The sequence below is a fragment of the Haliotis rufescens genome, unplaced genomic scaffold, assembly GCF_023055435.1.
Source record: "Haliotis rufescens isolate VD_foot unplaced genomic scaffold, xgHalRufe1.0.p SCAF_3, whole genome shotgun sequence".
In the NCBI taxonomy this organism is placed as follows: Eukaryota; Metazoa; Mollusca; class Gastropoda; order Lepetellida; family Haliotidae; genus Haliotis; species Haliotis rufescens.
Genome location: NW_025964001.1, coordinates 17,265,434 through 17,284,807, shown reverse-complemented (window position 1 = coordinate 17,284,807; position 19,374 = coordinate 17,265,434). Strand labels below are relative to the sequence as shown.

General features: G+C 40.8%; 1 protein-coding gene across 1 annotated transcript; it reads left to right on the top strand.

The window, feature by feature from the left end:
* Positions 1–2,040: 2,040 nt before the first annotated feature.
* LOC124125500 lies at positions 2,041–18,989 on the top strand. Its single transcript, XM_048403841.1, has 10 exons — positions 2,041–3,923; positions 6,498–6,707; positions 8,289–8,431; positions 10,929–11,073; positions 11,629–11,769; positions 13,704–13,895; positions 14,195–14,326; positions 14,768–14,911; positions 16,248–16,320; positions 16,770–18,989. Exons 1-10 carry the CDS (start codon positions 3,863–3,865, stop codon positions 17,836–17,838), a joined length of 2,310 nt encoding a protein of 769 aa, XP_048259798.1. The 5' UTR covers positions 2,041–3,862; the 3' UTR covers positions 17,839–18,989.
* Positions 18,990–19,374: the final 385 nt, after the last annotated feature.

Genomic DNA, 19,374 nt, shown 5'->3' with positions numbered 1-19,374 from the left:
GCACTATAAATCGGCATCAGTCCGGACTAGTACAAGCAGCCACACACACACATACACGTGCATGCACGTCGCTATATAAGTGCAATAATCTTGGACGCGACGTTAAACCCAATTTCACCTCACCTCACCTAATGGGATGTCCTCAGATCTTTGTTGAGCGGTAGCGATTACTAAGATCTTATTTTAATGAGATTGTTGTGTTACCGGAATAATGGTCGAAGCGTCGTTAAACCAAGCTCGCAAACTCCAGGGTAGCACCTCCGTCCTGTTTCATCAATTTATGTGTGAAGTCCATTCCTGGTGTCCCCCGCCATGATATTGCTGGAATATTGCTAAAAGCAGGGTAAAACCATACTCACTCACCCATCTACTTATTCGCTAGGAGTGGGTGAGTAGGGTTTCCACGGTGAGTAGGTAATATTCCACGGATATGAATCCATACATTATCAGGAACCAACAAAGTCCTCTGAGAAAACGATTCAACAGCTGAGCCACAGCTTGTGTGGAAAGTTGTATGTGCAGTAACGTGTATTTTCTAACCTGTTATTACTAACACGTTATATCGTTATAGGTACTGCCGACGTGTACTTTTCGTTATCAAGGAAGACATCCCGCGACCACTATATTACTGTACACAAGAAATATAGCTGTATGAAAGTATTCGTCAAGGTCATGGGACGGTATGAAGCTCAACACATCTTTGTGAACAATTTATTTTTTTACATCTGTGTAGAATTACATTTGTAATAAATTCTTGATTGTACTCTGTGTTGTGTATTTCTCGGCAAATGGAACTCAGGTAGTCCAGCACATATGCTCCAACTTTTAAGGCGCCGGGATTCACTGTCCTGAGATGCGACCCATAGGCATTGATAATTATCAATAATGTTGGTTTATATTGGCAGTATTATCTATATTGCCTTAATGGTAAGTGAGTGTAGAATACCTAGTGTGAAATACTGGCTTATTTTACTATATTTGTGTATTATATTCTTTCGCACGGACTTCTCGCACCAAATGGCCTCTAGATCTGTTTTCGCGCATGAAGTACTTTTCATCTCAAGTCTTTTAAAGATATATTTAGGTATGTGAAGCGACACTGAAGGGGACGGGGATATCCCTAACGTGAGTGAGTGAGTGAGTTTGGTTTTATGCCGCTTTTAGCAATATTCCAGCAATATCATGGCGGGGGACACCAGAAATGGGCTTCACACATTGTACCCATGTCGGGAATCGAACCCGGGTCTTGGACGTGACGAGCGAACGCTTTAACCACTAGGCTACCCGACCGCCCCATATCACTAACGAGCCATGTTTCAGGATATTGTTCGTAGTACTAAACAATCAAGCTGGCAATAATATGTTTCTAATATCAATATTAATTCACACCATTAACTAATATCCAAGGCAAAAACGATCGGCTTTATCGGTAATGAGAGACTCTGGACAACTAATTACAAAATGTCAGAAAGCATATGTTGAACAATTTAAATGTAACAAATGTTATATTTGGGATAACACTTTATCAGTAAAGTTCAGATTCTCGTACTTTTTGGGGGGTGAGTCCACGATTCGAACCCACACTGAGTGAGGCACCTCATCGACAGCACTCAAAGTCAGCGATATAACCCACTCAGCCACCAAGACTTCCACGAAAATGAATGTCCGAATAACTGGTAGTGCAGATCACGTACTTTGTGTACCTTGTGTAAATTGGCACGGCTCCCATGGCCGAAAGCTATGAACACACAGTGGTGTGTGTGTGTGTCCTTCTTGATGTCTACAAGGCCCAGGACATGATTTGGAGACAATGATACCCCACAAAAGTCCAATGTTCAATATCATGATCAATGACATTTTCGAGGACCTGCTTCTAAATAGTAATACGGCACAATTTGCAGATGATGTATCGTTTTGTTGGTCGGTTCATTGGTTTGTTGTTTTACGCCGCACTCAGCAATATTCCAGCTATATGACGACGGTCTGTAAATAATCGAGTCTGGATCAGACAATCCAGTGATTGACATCATGAGCATCGATCCACGCAATTGGGATCCCGTTAGTCTCCTCTTACGGCAAGCATAAGGATCTTTTGGAGATGGTTTGGTAATTTTCAGTTGGTCTTGGAATCCGTCTAAAACTTAAGTACCCGGTGTTCAAAAAGGGGGTTTAAGATATCCCAATCATAATCAATGGCGATGATGATCACAAGACGAAAAATCCCTCATGATAATCAATCTAACTCTCGGGCACCATACATTGGAAATAGTGTCAATGTTCAAATTCCGAACACATAACACATTTGTATAACACATGTAGCAAGATCATCAATCTATTAAAGTGTGTTTAAAAACTAGTCCTATGAAAAAGTACACGCTTAACATTTTAATCGAACTAGATCATGTATAATGGGGTTAATGCAATTCTAATGCAATTCCACTCGCTCTTGATATTTGATAATAGTATTTATTATTATCACGGAATAACCGTGCTCGTGGGTTTCATCAAACTAGCTTCCTCCCATGTTAAGCTGAAATGCTGCAGTGTGACTTTTTCCAAATTCTGTTAAATCCAGCTCAGTCACTATAAAATTGTAAAATCAGTGCAGAAGATATTACTTCGGGTTTCAGCAAATAACATTGTACATAAATGGACATAGTGAACCAACTTTCATAACATTTACTTTTGGTAAAATATATTTGATAGTGGTAGAAAATGTATTGTATTTGTATTGAAATGCCTTGTGGTCACTGTTGCAGATATTTCTTCATCTCGGCGAGACATTTTAAGATGTATGTATGACAGTGATAGCTCAAATCGAAAACTACAAGGAAGAGGAAGAGAAAACTGATACTGGTACCAAGTGTTTTCGGATTCTACAATGAACATGGGGATGTGAAGTCGGATGCTGCTTATCAGGGTGTGTCATGTTTGTTTGTTATTAAACGCATCACTGTGCAATATTAAGGCAATATGCCTGTAAATAATCGAGTATGGACCAGACAGTCCAGTGATTGACATCATGGGCATCGACCCAGGCAACTGGGATGCATCAACCAAGTCAGCGAGCCTGACCACCCGATTCGCAAGTCTAGATAAAACTAAAACCTGTCTACTTTCCTTGATTCCACATATGAAAACAGCAGAGGAAAATAATTGTAATTATTTAAAAAAAAAATGTTTTCATGACTTAGTGTTAGTCTACTTCTTATCCCGAGTTGGGCAGAATTTGATGACGAGTTTGTAGTTGAATTATCACCTTGGGACGAATATTGAGATGATATGATTAGATAAGTTTCATAACTTTACATAATTAACACACTGGAATCTCTTGTTTTGTTTTCTCCAGTAGATGATATTGGCATACATATTTATAATTACATACATTTTATGTACACTATAGGTATTAACATTATTCACTAATCCTCTGACCAGGGTAATGTTTATACAAGCTATGGGCATGCGACGTGTCGCATGATCTCAACTTAAATGTACGAGTATTTCCATTGATACACGTTGGTAATGCTTCGACTCTTTTAACGGTTCAGTATCATAATATCAATCCATCATCTGTATCCACTCTAAGCTATACCTGCTATACATATATGAGAATAATTTGTAATATCCGTTTTAGAGTTGAAGTACGGAGATGACTATTGACGACTGTGCTCTATAACAAATATTTCAAATGTACGAGATATGACGAATGCAGGAAGCTACATGTACCATTCTAAACTCAATACTCTTGACCCAGGACATGAATCATTGCTATTGATACAGCTCCTCGTGCATATGCCCTCACACTTAATCTTAAACTTCCCTATAAGGCAAAACTAGCGAGTTCATAGTTGGCACAGTTGATATGATGCTCCAAGCAGTGTGCGTGTTTTTGTGGTGTGCCTCTGTTTGTTCCGGGCAGAAATGTAAGTAGGATCTTATAGTCTACAACTACATCAATATTTCAAATTAAAATAGAAATAACTTCTTTGAGAGGCATTTAGAAGTTGGAGTTCTAAGTAAGGATAATATATATGGATGAGGAACTTCTTTATTACAATTAGGAGCGACGTTTCGGTGTAAGTTCTAACACCGTTTTCAAGCACTTGATGTACTCAGTTACTTACTTACTTACTTTGGAGATTTAACGTGCGCTTTCCGACTGATGCGTATTTCGCACACGGGCCCGGCCAGGCCATTTAATGTGTTTCCGAAAGGGGCGAAAGTGGTCTGTGCAACCCAAGAGGGGGGTTTAGGGGTTGCTTATATAGAATTTGGGAATTTTGAGATTTGGAATAGATGTATGTACAGAGTAAGGTTGACAAATATATATACAGGATAGGAGGCAGTGTTCATACAGTAGAGTAGGTTTAAGATGCAGTTACACTCGACTGGAGAAGCCTGTTATGTACACAGAAGGGTAAAACATATTGGCGGGTGAAGCCTGTAATATAAAGACGAGGTTCATTTCTTAACAACGTGTAATCTTTATGCAGATCAACGAGGATATGTTTGGGGTTATGCCTCGTCTCTTTGCCCAATTTTTTGTCTCATGACCCCTGTAGATCAAACCACATTCCTTATGAAGTGCGATAATTTATCCTATTCTGTAGCTGCACTAATTAAATCCATGTACAAACGTAGGTTATATAACAACGTGTCATAAACCCATTCTAGTATTGTATGCCTCTGTATATTTTATAAAACATGTCATTGTATGGCAATGCTTGTTATAAATTTACGAGTATTTTATTTTTATCACGTATTTTGTGCACCATTAATAAATAAATTCATCACTGTCCACTATAACTATTTTAGCACTTGCAGTGCTTTTAAGAACATTAGTGTCTAATAGGCCCACGCTGGCCGGGCGATGTATATCTTTCAATATATTTTACCTCCTGTATAAATTGATGAAATGTTATGTTTACACCGCTGGACACTTAAATAAACTATTTTTCTTCTTCTTCTTCTTCATCTTCTTCTTCTATAAACAACAAAAGGATTATGACTGACTGGGGTCTTTGATTAGTTAGCGGTACGCCGATGCTATGTAGTAGCCTTGGTCACGGTTGATTGATCGTTGAAGTCTTTTGATGTTGATAGCTTCTTGTAGTTTTCTGATTTTGAAGTCTTTGAGGTAGGTGGCGAGGGCTTTGACTTTGTTACACTGGGTGCTGTGGCTTGGGTTGTCATGGATATGGTCTGATAGAGCTGAGTTAGAGTCATTTTTGGAGACTGAACTTTGATGTTCTTTAACTCGGGGTTTGAGAGGCCTAGATGTTTCGCCAAAAAAAGCTTGCTCACAATTGCACGGAATGTGGTACACTGCTCCTGATGGTTCTAGCTTGTGGTTGGATGGTGGTTTTCCTGTGGTTTTAATTGTGTTCTGAATGCTGTGACTTCTTTTGAAAACTCATCAATGTTGGGCTGTTTATATATTTTTTACCCTTCTGTGTACATAACAGGCTTTCCCACTCCAGTGTAACTGCATCTTAAACTCACTCAACTGTATAAGGTGAGGTGAGGTGAAATGGGGTTTAAAGTCGCGTCCAAGATTATTGTACTTACATAGCGACGTGCATGCACGTGTGTGTGTGTGTGTGTGAGTGTGTGTGTGTGTGAGTGTGTGTGTGTGTGTGTGTGTGTGTGTGTGTGTGTGTGTGTGTGTGTGTGTGTGTGTGTGTGTGTAAGTGTGTGAGTGAGTGTGTGTGTGTGTGTGTGTGTGAGTGAGTGTGTGTGTATGTGTGTGTGAACTGTATAAACACTGCCTCCTATCCTGTATATATATACTTGTCAACCATACTCCGTACATCACTTGCTTGAAAACGGTGTTATGGTTATTTCGAAACGTCGCTCCTAATTGTAATAAAGAAGTTGTTCATCCATATATCTTATCCGTACTTACAATAGAATTCATCAGATTGAATCAGCATTTCCCGATTCATCATTATCAACTCATGTATGGATACAAATTTTTGTTTCTTTTCAATTCCACCCTTGGTATCAGGGGGGCATTTACACGTGTTTGGACACATCCGGGCCGTTTGCTTACATATTCTAAAGAATATATAATAATGTTCGAAAATGCAACATTTATTATCGAGAAGAGAAACCCTTCCTCATTGGCACTCATTTGTTTACAGTCGTACAGTCGTGGCCCAGTCGTCTAAGGCGCCGCGATTCGCTCAGCAGAGTTGCGTCCCTTGGGCACGCCAGAAACCTATGATTATGGTTTCGAATCCCGGTTCGACTCCATTATGTTTCTAGGTTTGTCAGCACCATATCCGTGCTCGTGGGTTTCACCGAAGTGGTAAACGTCTAAGACCTTGATCACTTCGGGCTTTCCTCCCAAATTCAGCTGACGCGCCACGATATAACTGGAATACTGTTAAAAGCGGCGTTAAACCCTCACTACAACATTTATTATCGAGAACAACAGGGTACATATTCCGCCAATATCTCTGTATTTAATAACACTTAACAACATTCTGTTTCAGCTCAGTGGATTAACATCACCGGTAATGGATCATATTCCAGTAACAAAAATACAGCCAAAAGTCCATGGTGGTTAGCAGTCAAAGCGTGCGCCAGTTCAGGCGGGCACCTGTTTGTACCTCAGAAGTCAATTAATGAGCTGGAAAACTTACTTGAGGAAAACAAGGTGTACTGGGTTGGCGGATTTCAATATTCGTCTTTGGTATGGACAGGTAAAACATCACCCAAACTTTCTTTGAATTTTTGAGATGATCTAGTTTTTCTCTTGGTTGTTTTGGTTAAGGTCGGAAACGTTCAGGCTTTTAATTCGGATATGGGTGTCCTACCACTTAAAACTGATATAACTGGGACACTGTTCATAGCGGGCGTTAAACACAAACCAAATCACTGTATATGGATCAAGTTAGCATATAACAAATTACAATATTATACAAATCTGTGTGACATTGGTGTCATTTTGGATACTTTTGTTTCATGCAAATAAGAACACAATACAAACGGGATTGCTTCTCGGTTTTGTAATTCAGGATTTGTAGGTTTATCTTTTAAATAATTATATACAATTCCAAAGCGTCAGGCTCAGATTCCATTGTGTGTAAAAGGCAGACTAGTGGCGAGAATAATATGAACAGATCGCTGAAAATCAGTGATGACGCCAGGTGTGTAAGCACTCCTCGTGTTATGATTGTTCGGAGGCTTATAAACTCAAAAGGATACTCTTTCTTTTGAAGATTTCAAAGGCTATGGTGTATGATGAGGGTAAAGACGAACTACAAGGCCTTTATAAAGACCCTTTTAATTTTTAAAATAATTTTCATAAACAAATAACGCTAATGTATGTTGTGCAGTTTCCACGTTCGATGAGGTCAATGACACGAACACCAAGGCTTTGTTTAATATAACGTACTTAACACTCTTGTTAATGGTCATTGTAGTCAGGACTAAACGACCCTGGAAAGTGTTTTTAAACTTCCCGACGACGTTTTTTAAAACATCGGTCATTTTCTAGCTGTTCTTTCCATGGACATTTTTCTTCCTTCCTTTGCCATTAAATTTTAATCCTAATTATAATCAAACAATTTTGATTTTTTTCTATGTCTTCAATATATATTTTGTCGTCTGTAATATACTTTTTAACAATTTATACGAATAATATAGTGGACCTTAAAACTGAACAGCATTCTCAATACGACATCGAACTGAAATTTTCATTTCCAAATGATTGAAAAACAATGTCCTAACGAAATCAGTGGGATACAAACCCAGATCTCTTCTGTTTGACGACCACGTATTTCTCCCGTAAATATATACAAATCAATAGATAAACAAAACATTTGTACGCCTATCTGCAGACAACTTCTTTTTTTCATTCATTTTAAGAATAACGAGCCACTATCTTAAACATTGTATGTTTAAATATTTACAAATTAATGAAGCCCTTAAAACTCTCCATAGATCATACAGTTTGGAATCAAAATACCGAAATAAGGATTTTTTACATGCTAACAGCGAATCTTTTCCAAATATATCATTATCACGTTATTATCCCCACGTTTCTGAGTAATATAACAATTTCTGTGTCACACAACTTTTCGTAATAACTGAAAGAGAAATCGCAGTAATGTGTACAAAATTATTATATTTGCTTCAATAATATAAAGTTAAACGTCTGCGTACATGAAATTATAAAATCTATTAACATGATCAGTAGGCATATATCATTTAGCATGATGATTGCTTGAATTATTGTTTTCATTAGAGATTGCACCTTTCGCCTAACCCAATTGTTTCAGAGGACAGGGCCAGATATTACACGAGAGTCGGATACATGTCCCCTTCTGAAGCAAAAGATGTCGTTACTGTTACTAAAGAAAACAATTCTGTATTTACTTGTCATCTGGCATGTGGAGATACATTTGGTCTTTTCGGTCTGAAGGTAAGTAACACTAATTGTTGATTTCCTCAAGACAAAAAGAATTTTAGTTCAGACATGTTTAATACTAAATTTCATTGAATTTATATATATATTTCACATCATGCAGACTCAGTGAGTGCAAATCAAGAAATCTTCAAGGCATTATCCTCTTAAGACCGTATTTGTAAAAACATACAAGTAATAAACACAATAACACATATAATAATTATCAGTACGATATGACTTTCAATTCTGATCTGAGGTCTATATGATAACAAACCACTTTCCAAATTTAAGCTTGGGCGCGTTTCGCAAGCGATCATAGAGCTACGAATCTCGAAGCTGTATGTTAAAGTATGTGAGTACATGTATGTTAAAGTATGTGTGTACATGTAAGTTAAAGTTCAGGCAAGCTTTTCATGTATTTGGGTGAAATGGAACGTAACGCCCTAACCTTTCCTCCACTTTATAAGTGTTGTATCTTATCTTATGAGGAATGGAAATAACCAAACATTTTGAAGAATGTTATCAAGAAGTATGATGTTGCTTGAGAAGCCTAGTGCAAACATTGTTAAGTTATCTCGCCATTGACTCGGTTTCGATTCCCAACATTTGCACATATTCCCAGTGTATCGAGCTGTGTGCATTAACACGCAGTTCGTTGGTGATTTCGTTATTAGTTATTTATGGGAATAAGATCTCCTTGGACAATTCATAAACCGGAAACATCTCATCAACATACTGTAGTACAATATGACCTTGGAGACTGATCAGTTGTCTGTACATAACAAACCAATTTCACGTCAAAATACCCACAAGAAAAAATTGATCAATTATATCGCAGAAGACCTGGGATAGATTGGTACATATTCCCAGGATATCGAGCTTTGTGGATTAACGTGTAGTTCGTTAGCGATTTCATTATTAAACACACGGCCAAAGGAAGCTTTACCACTTTAAAGATGAAAACTGCAAAAAATTAAAAACACAAGTTCAAACTTAATCAATGCAAAGCACATCGCCCAAACACACCAATGCTTTATGCAGAAAGTGATACACGTCCACAGCACGTTTTCGAAAATGCGAAAAGTGAAAAACACGAGCCGCTTGGGCAGCCAAAACAATACGTGCAATAAGGGTAAATAAATTATACGGACGTCATGTCAGAAACTAACACGATAAAAAAAACACACCACAGAAATGTACCCTGACACCCTAACAACGCCAGCGGACCCTGGGTATGATGCAGATGGGAGCCACCCATCCCAACTTTGCTAGAAATTTTGGTTGCCCCTGATGTAACGTTACAGACAGACGGGCCAGACATCATACAGGCCAAGAGCAGGCAGGCCCAGGGTAACTACGCTCAATGAAGACCGGTACGTTGCATCTCCGGAATCGATTCCTGACAGTGACATTATCAGCGACGAATGCCTTAGGTCATATGGTAAGTCGCCAGAGGGTGGCCAGGCGACTCAGGACTCACGGAACTAGGGCTTACAGACCTTACAGAAGACAGTTATTGACAACACAACATGGTTGAGATGGGTCCTGACTCTACGTCATTGGCAGCGACGTGTCTGGCAGAGCGTCGTTTATACTGATGAAAGTCTGTTCTGTCTGTTCAGAGCTGATGGAAGACAGCTTGTTTACCGGCGAAGGGGAGAACGAACGGAGGCACATGTTGCGTTTAGGAGATCGTGCCGTATGGTGGAGGGGGTGTTATGGAATCGGGAGGATGTATGGTATGTGGGCACGAGAACACACCACTGGTCATCGTTATAGAACATTTGACAGCTCAGCGTTACATTCTTCCTCCGAATGTCCTACCATTTCTGCAACAGCTGCCGCGTGGTGTCCTTTATCAGCATGACAACGCCACAACCCATACAGCCAGAATCATACAGAATTTACTTGCAGCCAACAACGTCAACGTGTTGCCGTGGCCTGCATGCTCCCTAGACATGCCCTCAAAATAACGTCTCTGGGATGTCGTGCTCGACAGAGACCACATCCTCCAACCGACCGACAAGTACTGATCCAGGCCCTGCAAGGAGAATGTCACACGTGACGTCATCAGACTATTAGAGTTTGTGCGTGACTTGTAGCAGGGAGTGGTCATACACGTTATTAATGTGTCTTTGAACTTGAGCGATTTTAGATATGTGTCTATTACGCTGAAAGCTTGTTTTTGCCACCCCACCTCAATTCGGGCAGCTGTCATGCCAATATCCTGATGCTGTCTGGTTGTCATTTTAAATGTTGATTTCGCTGAGATTTTTTATCTTTTCAATAGATTTTAATTCATGCATCGATCTTTTTTTAAACTGGAGTGATTTACAAAATTGTGGTAAAGTTACTTTTGGTCGTCAGTTTAGTTAGTTATGGGATGAAATCGCCTTGGCAATTCACAAAGCGGAAATCCCACGAACTTCACATTAACATAAAATACCGAAAAGAGACTGTCCTGCGATAAAACATCTTTTATGTTTAATATAATGTCTGTATCTTATACCAGGGCGATTCCTGCTACTGTCTCGGTCCCCTGAGCAAGCAACTCAGCTTGGACATTGTTAAAAAGACGAGAGCGACAGAGATCCGATGTCCCGGGGATTACAATGAGCTGTGTGGAGATGACACAACGATAACTGTGTACAAACGAGGTAACGTAACGTTTGACCGAGGTCATCATTTAAAAGCATGATTAATGCGAGGTTTACACGATATACTGCTTTTCGACTGGACCAAAGGTCGGTCACATGACCGCGAAACTGAGGTTCATTGGTGTATGAACGACCCGTTTTGACGCTCATACGTTTTTCACGAGACTATTCTTGAAACACTGACGGAACACTTCCTTGGGATTCCCTGGCACGAATACATGCAGAAGCAGAAGGATTGCATGAACAGTGAGTTAAAAGTGAGTTAATTCAAACAAACTTATGTATTTGAAATAAGAATATATGAATGTATATATCCGTCAACGCTGCATTTTGCAAGTAAATAAGTTTCCGTGCATGTGTAGTGGATATGACGTAAGGGACCGACATATTCTGGGGGGTCTTGGATTTGTATCGAGAGTTGTTATTTTTTCAGCTACAGCTATAAATGAGGACAATATATTTTTCGATAAATTCCCAGGCAAGATCAGCTCACAATGGTTTGGTTTGCTAATAGCGGCTGTATATGCTTCGTCCTTCTCTTACATACTATTGTAGGTACGCCGAGCGTAACCGTCTCACTATCTGGAAGGTGTGGCTACGTAGAGAAAGGAAGGGGTGAAAGACGAGACTACCAATCATTCTACCTCGATGGGAACTGTGAGACCAAACGATTCTCTGCATGCAAGAAACCTACAGGTATTATGCTCTGTATAACATGAACATTGTTTTCTGTCTCAGGTGAAAGTTTAGTTTATTGAGGTAAACAGGTATTGATTATGACCTAAACAATATTACATTGTTTGGAGCTTCATGACCAAACGTTGAGGAATGAGTGCGTAGGTGAGCTTGGTAAACGCCTTTCAAATAGTATTTCAGTTTTATCAGTTACAGCGTGTCAGCTTAATGTCGGAGGAAACACCAAAGTGATGCAGGCCTTAGATAGGTAAATCAGTGTGGTGAAACCTTTATTCTTTATGGTATGGGCCTAGAATTATAATAAGTGAGTGAGTGAGTATGGATTTACGCCGCTTTTAGCACTATTCCAGCAATATCACGGCGGGGGACACCAGAAATGGGCTTCACACATTGTACCCATGTCGGGAATCGAACCCGGGTCTTGGGCGTGACGAGCGAACGCTTTAACCACTAGGCTACCCGACCGCCCCAGAGATAATGAGGGGCATGTACAATTCGATAAGCAGATCCTGGCACAGTTAACTTTGGACAGCGAACTTAGACCGCTGCCCCCCCTATATTCACACCCACACCCCATCCACCCACGCTACCTCTACCCCACGGTAAGTGAGTGGGTATGGGGGCATTATCCAAGGGGTTTGACATATTGTGGCCTTGTAAGGAATCGAACCCTTACCTTCGGTATGAGACTGCCCCTCTGATCTAGTGGGTAGAGTGTCGCCGGCAGAGAGAGGAAGGTTGGTGGTTCGAACCCTGGCCGCTTCATAACGACGTTAAAAGATGGCACTTGATGTTACCCTGCTGGCGCGCGGCACTTTTGGAATCAAACAACGACTCATCGGCTCGGTGAGAATGAGTGAGTGAGTGAGCACTTTTAGCAATACAGCACTTTTAGCATTATTCCAGCAATATCATGTTGTGGGACACCGAATTGGGTTTCACACATTGTATCCCACCCGGAACTTTGGCGTGGCGAGAGAAGGCTTTAACTACTTGGCAAAGCTACCGCCCCTGTTCGGCTCTGAATATACTGTATACGGAGTGGGGTATCCATGTTATACTTTAGCATGGTATAACATTCGGCTAGGTAGGACTATAAAACAGGCATAAGCCCAGAATAGTACAAACACGCGCCCGCCCCCTCACGCACACAAACATACACACATGCAAACAATCTTGAACGAGACGTTAAGCCCCATTTCACCCCACCTCAACATGAGTATGACCAGAGAATTCTTTAACCACAAGGCTACAACATCTCACCTCACCTCACCCTTTCCATATCCAATAGACATTTCTGCATAAAGCAGAGTCGATTGTGCGATTCCGACTATGTTTATGAATCACCACCAATTAGTAATGATACCAGGTATTTGCGAAAAGCTGAGAGTACCCTGCCCCACCGGTGGCACCCGTAATATACAGATGTGAGGGTAAGTCAGTTGTTCACGTGAAAAAAACACGGGAACATATGGCACAAGTCAAAATAGGGAATGCATCGGACATCATTTTTATCACTGATGCGTCAAATTTGGAAATATCCTCCACACGTGTTCCTCCTGAAGCTTAAGTTAGATGATATAATATTATGTATGACATACGACCATATTGGTTTTTAGGTAATACTGATCGATTTGGGCATAATTTTGTCCGAAAAGGTCCGAAACATTCCCAAACGACATTTAGGCCAAATGTAGACGGCAGGTGAACCATGCTTTGTTAAAACTGGCCAAGTATTCATTTCTAAGTGATTAAATAGTATTACAGATTTGCACCAGTTCATTTCATGTAGTTCATTAACACAAATCAATTCAAGTTATCGTATTCGACCAATCAGTTGATGGGGATAAATGTCTTGTCTTGACCAGTATGATCAGTAACGCTATCAATCCAAGTGCAAAGATTCACCCTTTGACATATTCTGGTTATTTCAGATGCAGCTGGGCTTTCCGACTGTTCTGGAAACGTATGTGTTGACAATGTAAATAAGACATGGCAAGAGGAACGTGGTGACTGCAGACTGGTTAAAGTAACAGACTCTAATACAAAAAATCTTCGAACTGCGATGAAGTACTCTTCTTACTGGATTGGGTTGAGACGTTTTACAGAATGGAGATGGATTAATGGTATTGTATCGCTATTGGCATATTCATGTCTTTGGTTGAACATTTACAACCTGTTTTCAAGTTTGATATGATGAAATACATACCATGTTAGTGCGGTTGTACACGTCATCAGTACAAAATGCCAACATTATAATCGTTGAGTAGAAGCGTGTGAGTAATAATGACCTTGTCTATAATGTAAACAAATTAGTCATGTTTTATTCTTAAAAACCGCAGACGGTATGTATATCATTATATAGTCATCCGTGTTCATGGTACTGAACAAGTCATCACATATATACAATCTCTTCCTCTCATAGGAATTACAGTGGATCGGAAGTTTAGTGGTGAGGACTTTGCGAGACAATGTCTGGCGGCTCGTCGGAACGGTGTCACATTATTCCTGGACTGGCGTAATTGTTATGAAAGATACCCAGCTGTATGCCAGTCAGGTAACCATGGTCATGTCACCCACCTAAACCTATCTAAAGCATTAAGCAAACCAGGGAGGGGTACACGCCAGGTTTCCATTTCTAGAGTTAGCCTAACCTGAACTTCTGTATCACTGAATAGATGTGATGTTCGTAATAATATAATGTGTCGTTTGCCGAGGTCTCAGTGAGTGGTAAGTTGTGTTGTTTGTTTCACGTCACAGTGATCAATATCCACATTTTATCACGGCATCCTGTAAATAACTGAATCTGAGCGAGTCTAACCAGTGGTCGATATCATGCGTAAAGTCCCTCGCCGAGTCTGACCATCCTATCCAATTTGGTCGCCTCTTACAACCAGCAATAGAATATACTCTAACACAAGTCACCAGGGGGTTACTGAAGATATGTGTATGGACCATAGTTACATATTTAAATTGAAGTCTCTTATTCCATCTACAGTTACCGAATCTACAAAGCTACCAGAGCGTATGACAACAAAAACAATGACCACCAACATTCCGGGGACCACTCCAGTGTCCACCTCTGCCACCGATTCTGTGACACCGATGGCAGACAATCTTCAACCGGATACACATGTGACGGGTGAATGATGAAAACTTTAATATTATACTGTAACATATTACGTATGTTGGTGGTGATCACCCTCCTCAACCAATAGGAGTTTCAGAAGATTCACGAATGTCTTGATGCATATTTAACTGGGTTTGTTTACTTTTAATTACGAATGGGAAACGGATCAAGATTACCGAGTGACCCTAAACATATTTTGTAATCCCTTCTTCTCTGTTTTGATAACAATTCATACAATATAGATATTATTCAGTAGAACGTGGATTAAGTTGTGGATTAAGACCTCCTTTGTCTGAGTCGAGTCTGCGTCTGTGGACCCATGTTATTAGTAATAACGGGTTTTCTTAATACTCATGTTAATATCGAACGTTATGTTTCACAGATGACTGACATGTGATATAAGAACTAATGCACATGACTTCTATCTGTAACTAGCCGATCTTGTACTGGATCTAATAATTACACTGTCTTTGGGCATTTATTGTATTATACCGAGTTTAATGAACCTAGGCTAAATGAATCTAACACATTACACAAGCAGGGATTATTAATGATGAAACGTTCAAGGCTTAAAGTGCCAGGTCGCAACTGATACAGTGACGAAGTGGGTTGTTCGATCCTCATAGATCGTCTCATCTTCCCGAGGCAAGGGAGGTAACTGACTATAAAAGTCCAGCTTCCACCCTTGCCGAACTAGGCAGGTATTATGGAGTTACATTTTGGCTGTACTAACGAGTCTATGCATAGTCCAATCAAAACCGCGCAACGAAATCGAAATCCGGTTCGTAAACTCTCATGCAGATTTCGGTCGATTGAAGGATTTGCAAAACATGTGCATCGCCAACTCGTGTCAGCTTTGGGAGGAAAGCTCGAAATGATGCAGACCGTTCACGTGCAACACTTTGGTGAACCCATGTATTTGGTGCCAATAAACCCGTGGTCATAATCAGGGCCAATCTGGGATGTTACTCACAGAAGAATGAGTAATGATCTTCTATGCTCCACTAATGACCTCGTCTACAAATACGATCCCTTTAAGTAAATATGTTACATATCTTGAAATCTAGGTTTGGTTGTAGTGTACGAAATATCTTACTTCACGTAAAACAAAGATTTCAGCATACCTACAGTGAGTGAGTGAGTTGGGTTTAACGCCGCTTATAACAGTATTCCAGTTATATCCCGGCGTCTGCCTACCTACAAGTACTGTGTCTTGTTAAAAGAACCCTAAAAGCATATCACTCTGAGCAAACGATAGATCAAACACCTTTGTTGCTGAATTGTTAGCGCCAAGTGTTAGTTTTTATATAATGCTATAATTATCTCTTTTTTTGTGTTCCATGCACAGATGTGGGCGTGGCAGTGAGTGTCGTGGCTGTGTCGGCTGCGTTTGTTATAATTGTGTTTATAACATTGAAAAGGTACGTTAAATTAAATCCTAATTGTTCAATTAATTTCGTTTTAAAACAAGCCATGAAGCGCCAACATAATAATAATTCGTGGTAGACTGGGTAGCCCTATGGTTACAATTGTGGACTCGTCGCGGCGAGGCGCGGGTTTGATTCTCCATATGAGTTTAATGTGTGAAAATCATCATCAGTTGTTACTTCACTGACATATTGCTTCAAGTCGCCTAAATCCAGACCAACTCACTTTGTGGTAGTTGCCCAGAATTACCAAATGTAGTTTTGTAGGAGCAGTCACCGTAAAGTAGATCTTGTTTATATCTAGAAGCTTTTATTAACGCTTCATTTATACAAATGTTATCGATATCAGCTCAATCATTGTTAAGAATAATCAACTCTACAAATATAACAGACCCTAAAATTGAATGTTGTCATCAACTCGATATTTGTCTTTTTGATTACAGGAAGAAGATGTACTGCTTCAAGATGAATGCACGTTGTGACAGAGCCACGGGACATACTCACTCTGATACTGGCCCCATGTCGTGTAATGACGTCTCTCCGAGCAGCATACATGGTCCTGCAGATGGTAATTACTGCATCATTGATGACGTCGAGTCTTTAAGGCTGTACCATCACATCAGAGGAGCTTCTGGGGAGGGCGGGGAGTATGATACGACCCGACAGGTGCAACGTGTAAGACGAGATGACAGTACCTATAATCATATCTATACTGAACATGATCTTCATGCTGCGGACACTGGAGAAGATCAGAACAATGTGCTCAAGCTTGGAAGATCTCCGGGGCAGACTAATGCTAGCGCTGGGGTGTATCACCATGTTGGACCTGGTGTGGCGGGTGAGGGTGAAGATCAGTACAATGTGCTCAAGCTTGGAAGATCTCCGGGGCAGACTAATGCTAGCACTGGGATGTACCACCATGTTGGACCTGGTGTGGCGGGTGAAGGTGAAGATCAGTACAATGTGCTCCCGCGTGGAAGATCTCCGGGACAGACTAATGCTAGCACTGGGGTGTATCACCATGTTGGACCTGGTGGGTCGTTTGAAGGTGAAGATCAGTACAATGTGCTCCCGCGTGGAAGATCTCTGGGGCAGACTAATGCTAGCACTGGGGTGTATCACCATGTTGGACCTGGTGGGTCGTTTGAAGGTGAAGATCAGTACAATGTGCTCCCGCGTGGAAGATCTCTGGGGCAGACTAATGCTAGCACTGGGGTGTATCACCATGTTGGACCTGGTGTGGCGGGTGAGGGTGAAGATCAGTACAATGTGCTCCCGCGTGGAAGATCTCTGCGGCAGACTAATGCTAGCACTGGGGTGTATCACCATGTTGGACCTGGTGGGTCGTTTGAAGGTGAAGATCAGTACAATGTGCTCCCGCGTGGAAGATCTCTGGGGCAGACTAATGCTAGCACTGGGGTGTATCACCATGTTGGACCTGGTGGGTCGTTTGAAGGTGAAGATCAGTACAATGTGCGTGCTCCCGCGTGGAAGATCTCGGGGACAGACTAATGCTAGCACTGGGGTGTATCACCATGTTGGACCTGGTGTGGCGGGTGAGGGTGAAGACTTGGTTAACGGATGAGGGTGTTAAGAGCACAACAAAGCACAGAGAAACATTTTATACATACAATCAGATACGACAAAACAGATGCTACCCAGATACGTACAGTTGGACAGGCTAGACGGGCATCTGTCCGGAATAAGCTGCTCGTCTCCCTTATGAAGATTAGCATAATATTCTTTCTTACACGTGGGAGATCACTATTGCGGACAGAGCCAACAGGGAACATTGGCTGAAGGACGTCATGGTCAGTGGGTCAACGGGTGTTAAAGTGACAGTCGTCATGACGCTAGGGAAAGCATAGACAATATCAACGTTGACGTTTAGAGGGTGAAGGCTTCTGGTCATGTTGGCGGCTGCTACAGGAACCGGAGTGAGTGAGTGAGCGAGTGAGTGACGTGGGGTCTCGTCGTTTTGAACAGTATTTCCGTTTTTAAATAGAACGGTAGTTTAATGTCAGAGTCAACTAATGAGAAGGATTTAGCGCTCCAAGGCCAAGGATAATAATAGAAATGGAAATGGGATTCTTAGCCGTGACAGCTAAAGGGATGCAACTCTTCACAGCCCCCGACGACTACCAGGCAAAACACAGATATGGTCTCTGCTACAATGTATGAATTCGCCCAAGTTGGAGGGATTCTTCTGGGCAATACAAGGGAGATAACTGGTCTTTACTTTACAGGCTGTCATGTTAGAAACTATATAATTTAGGCGTCATACAGTAATGTTAACTCAACTTGTACACAGGGACGGCCAGTATAAATTGTAGTAATATGACGAGGTTTTATGCGTCCCTCCTTAGGTTTTATAATGAGGCATAAAACCACAGGTACCCCGAGTGATACTGCTACAACGAATTTATCTCACCGACATGTTTTAATATGACTTCATAAAAGAATTCAACAAATTCAAAAGTGATAGAAAACTGCTGTTCGATTGAGCTAAGATTAACTAGTGCTATGTCACCTGACTCTCAATGAATCGGAAAAAGCGAGCGGCTGTTTGCTTCGAAGCGGGGCTTAAGGGATTTATTCTTCCTTTCAGAAATCCACGTGCAGCATGTCTTGTTCGTGGCGGGGTATAGGGGATATATTCTCCCGCTGAGAAATGAATTTGCCTCCAAGGTGGGATACATAGTATTTTATCAAGATCACGTGAACCAATCAGAACTCATCATTCTGACGTAGAGGTATGATAACTTGTCACAGTTTATGCACGGAAATTGTCAAGGAAAAGTATGACATTACTCTGTCACTCGAGTTGAAAACATGGTAAATATCTAGAAGCAAGCTACAAGTAAGTTATCAATAATGATAATGATAGGTAATGACATCTTATGTTTGTATATATTTATCCTTTTATTCATTGGGAGATAGAAAGCCACATGTATGTATACACATTACCTGGGTGAAACACTTATGTGCAAGATAACGCACACTTGGCCAGCTGAGGTGTGAATATCTGAAAACAATATGACAACACTA

Excerpts from the sequence above, each read along its gene's own strand:
- LOC124125500 (XM_048403841.1), top strand. The coding sequence starts at position 3,863 with ATGATGCTCCAAGCAGTGTGCGTGTTTTTGTGGTGTGCCTCTGTTTGT. Across the intron at positions 11,770-13,703 it reads TGCATGCAAGAAACCTACAG|ATGCAGCTGGGCTTTCCGAC; the intron begins GTATTATGCTCT and ends TGGTTATTTCAG. Across the intron at positions 14,912-16,247 it reads ACCGGATACACATGTGACGG|ATGTGGGCGTGGCAGTGAGT; the intron begins GTGAATGATGAA and ends TTCCATGCACAG.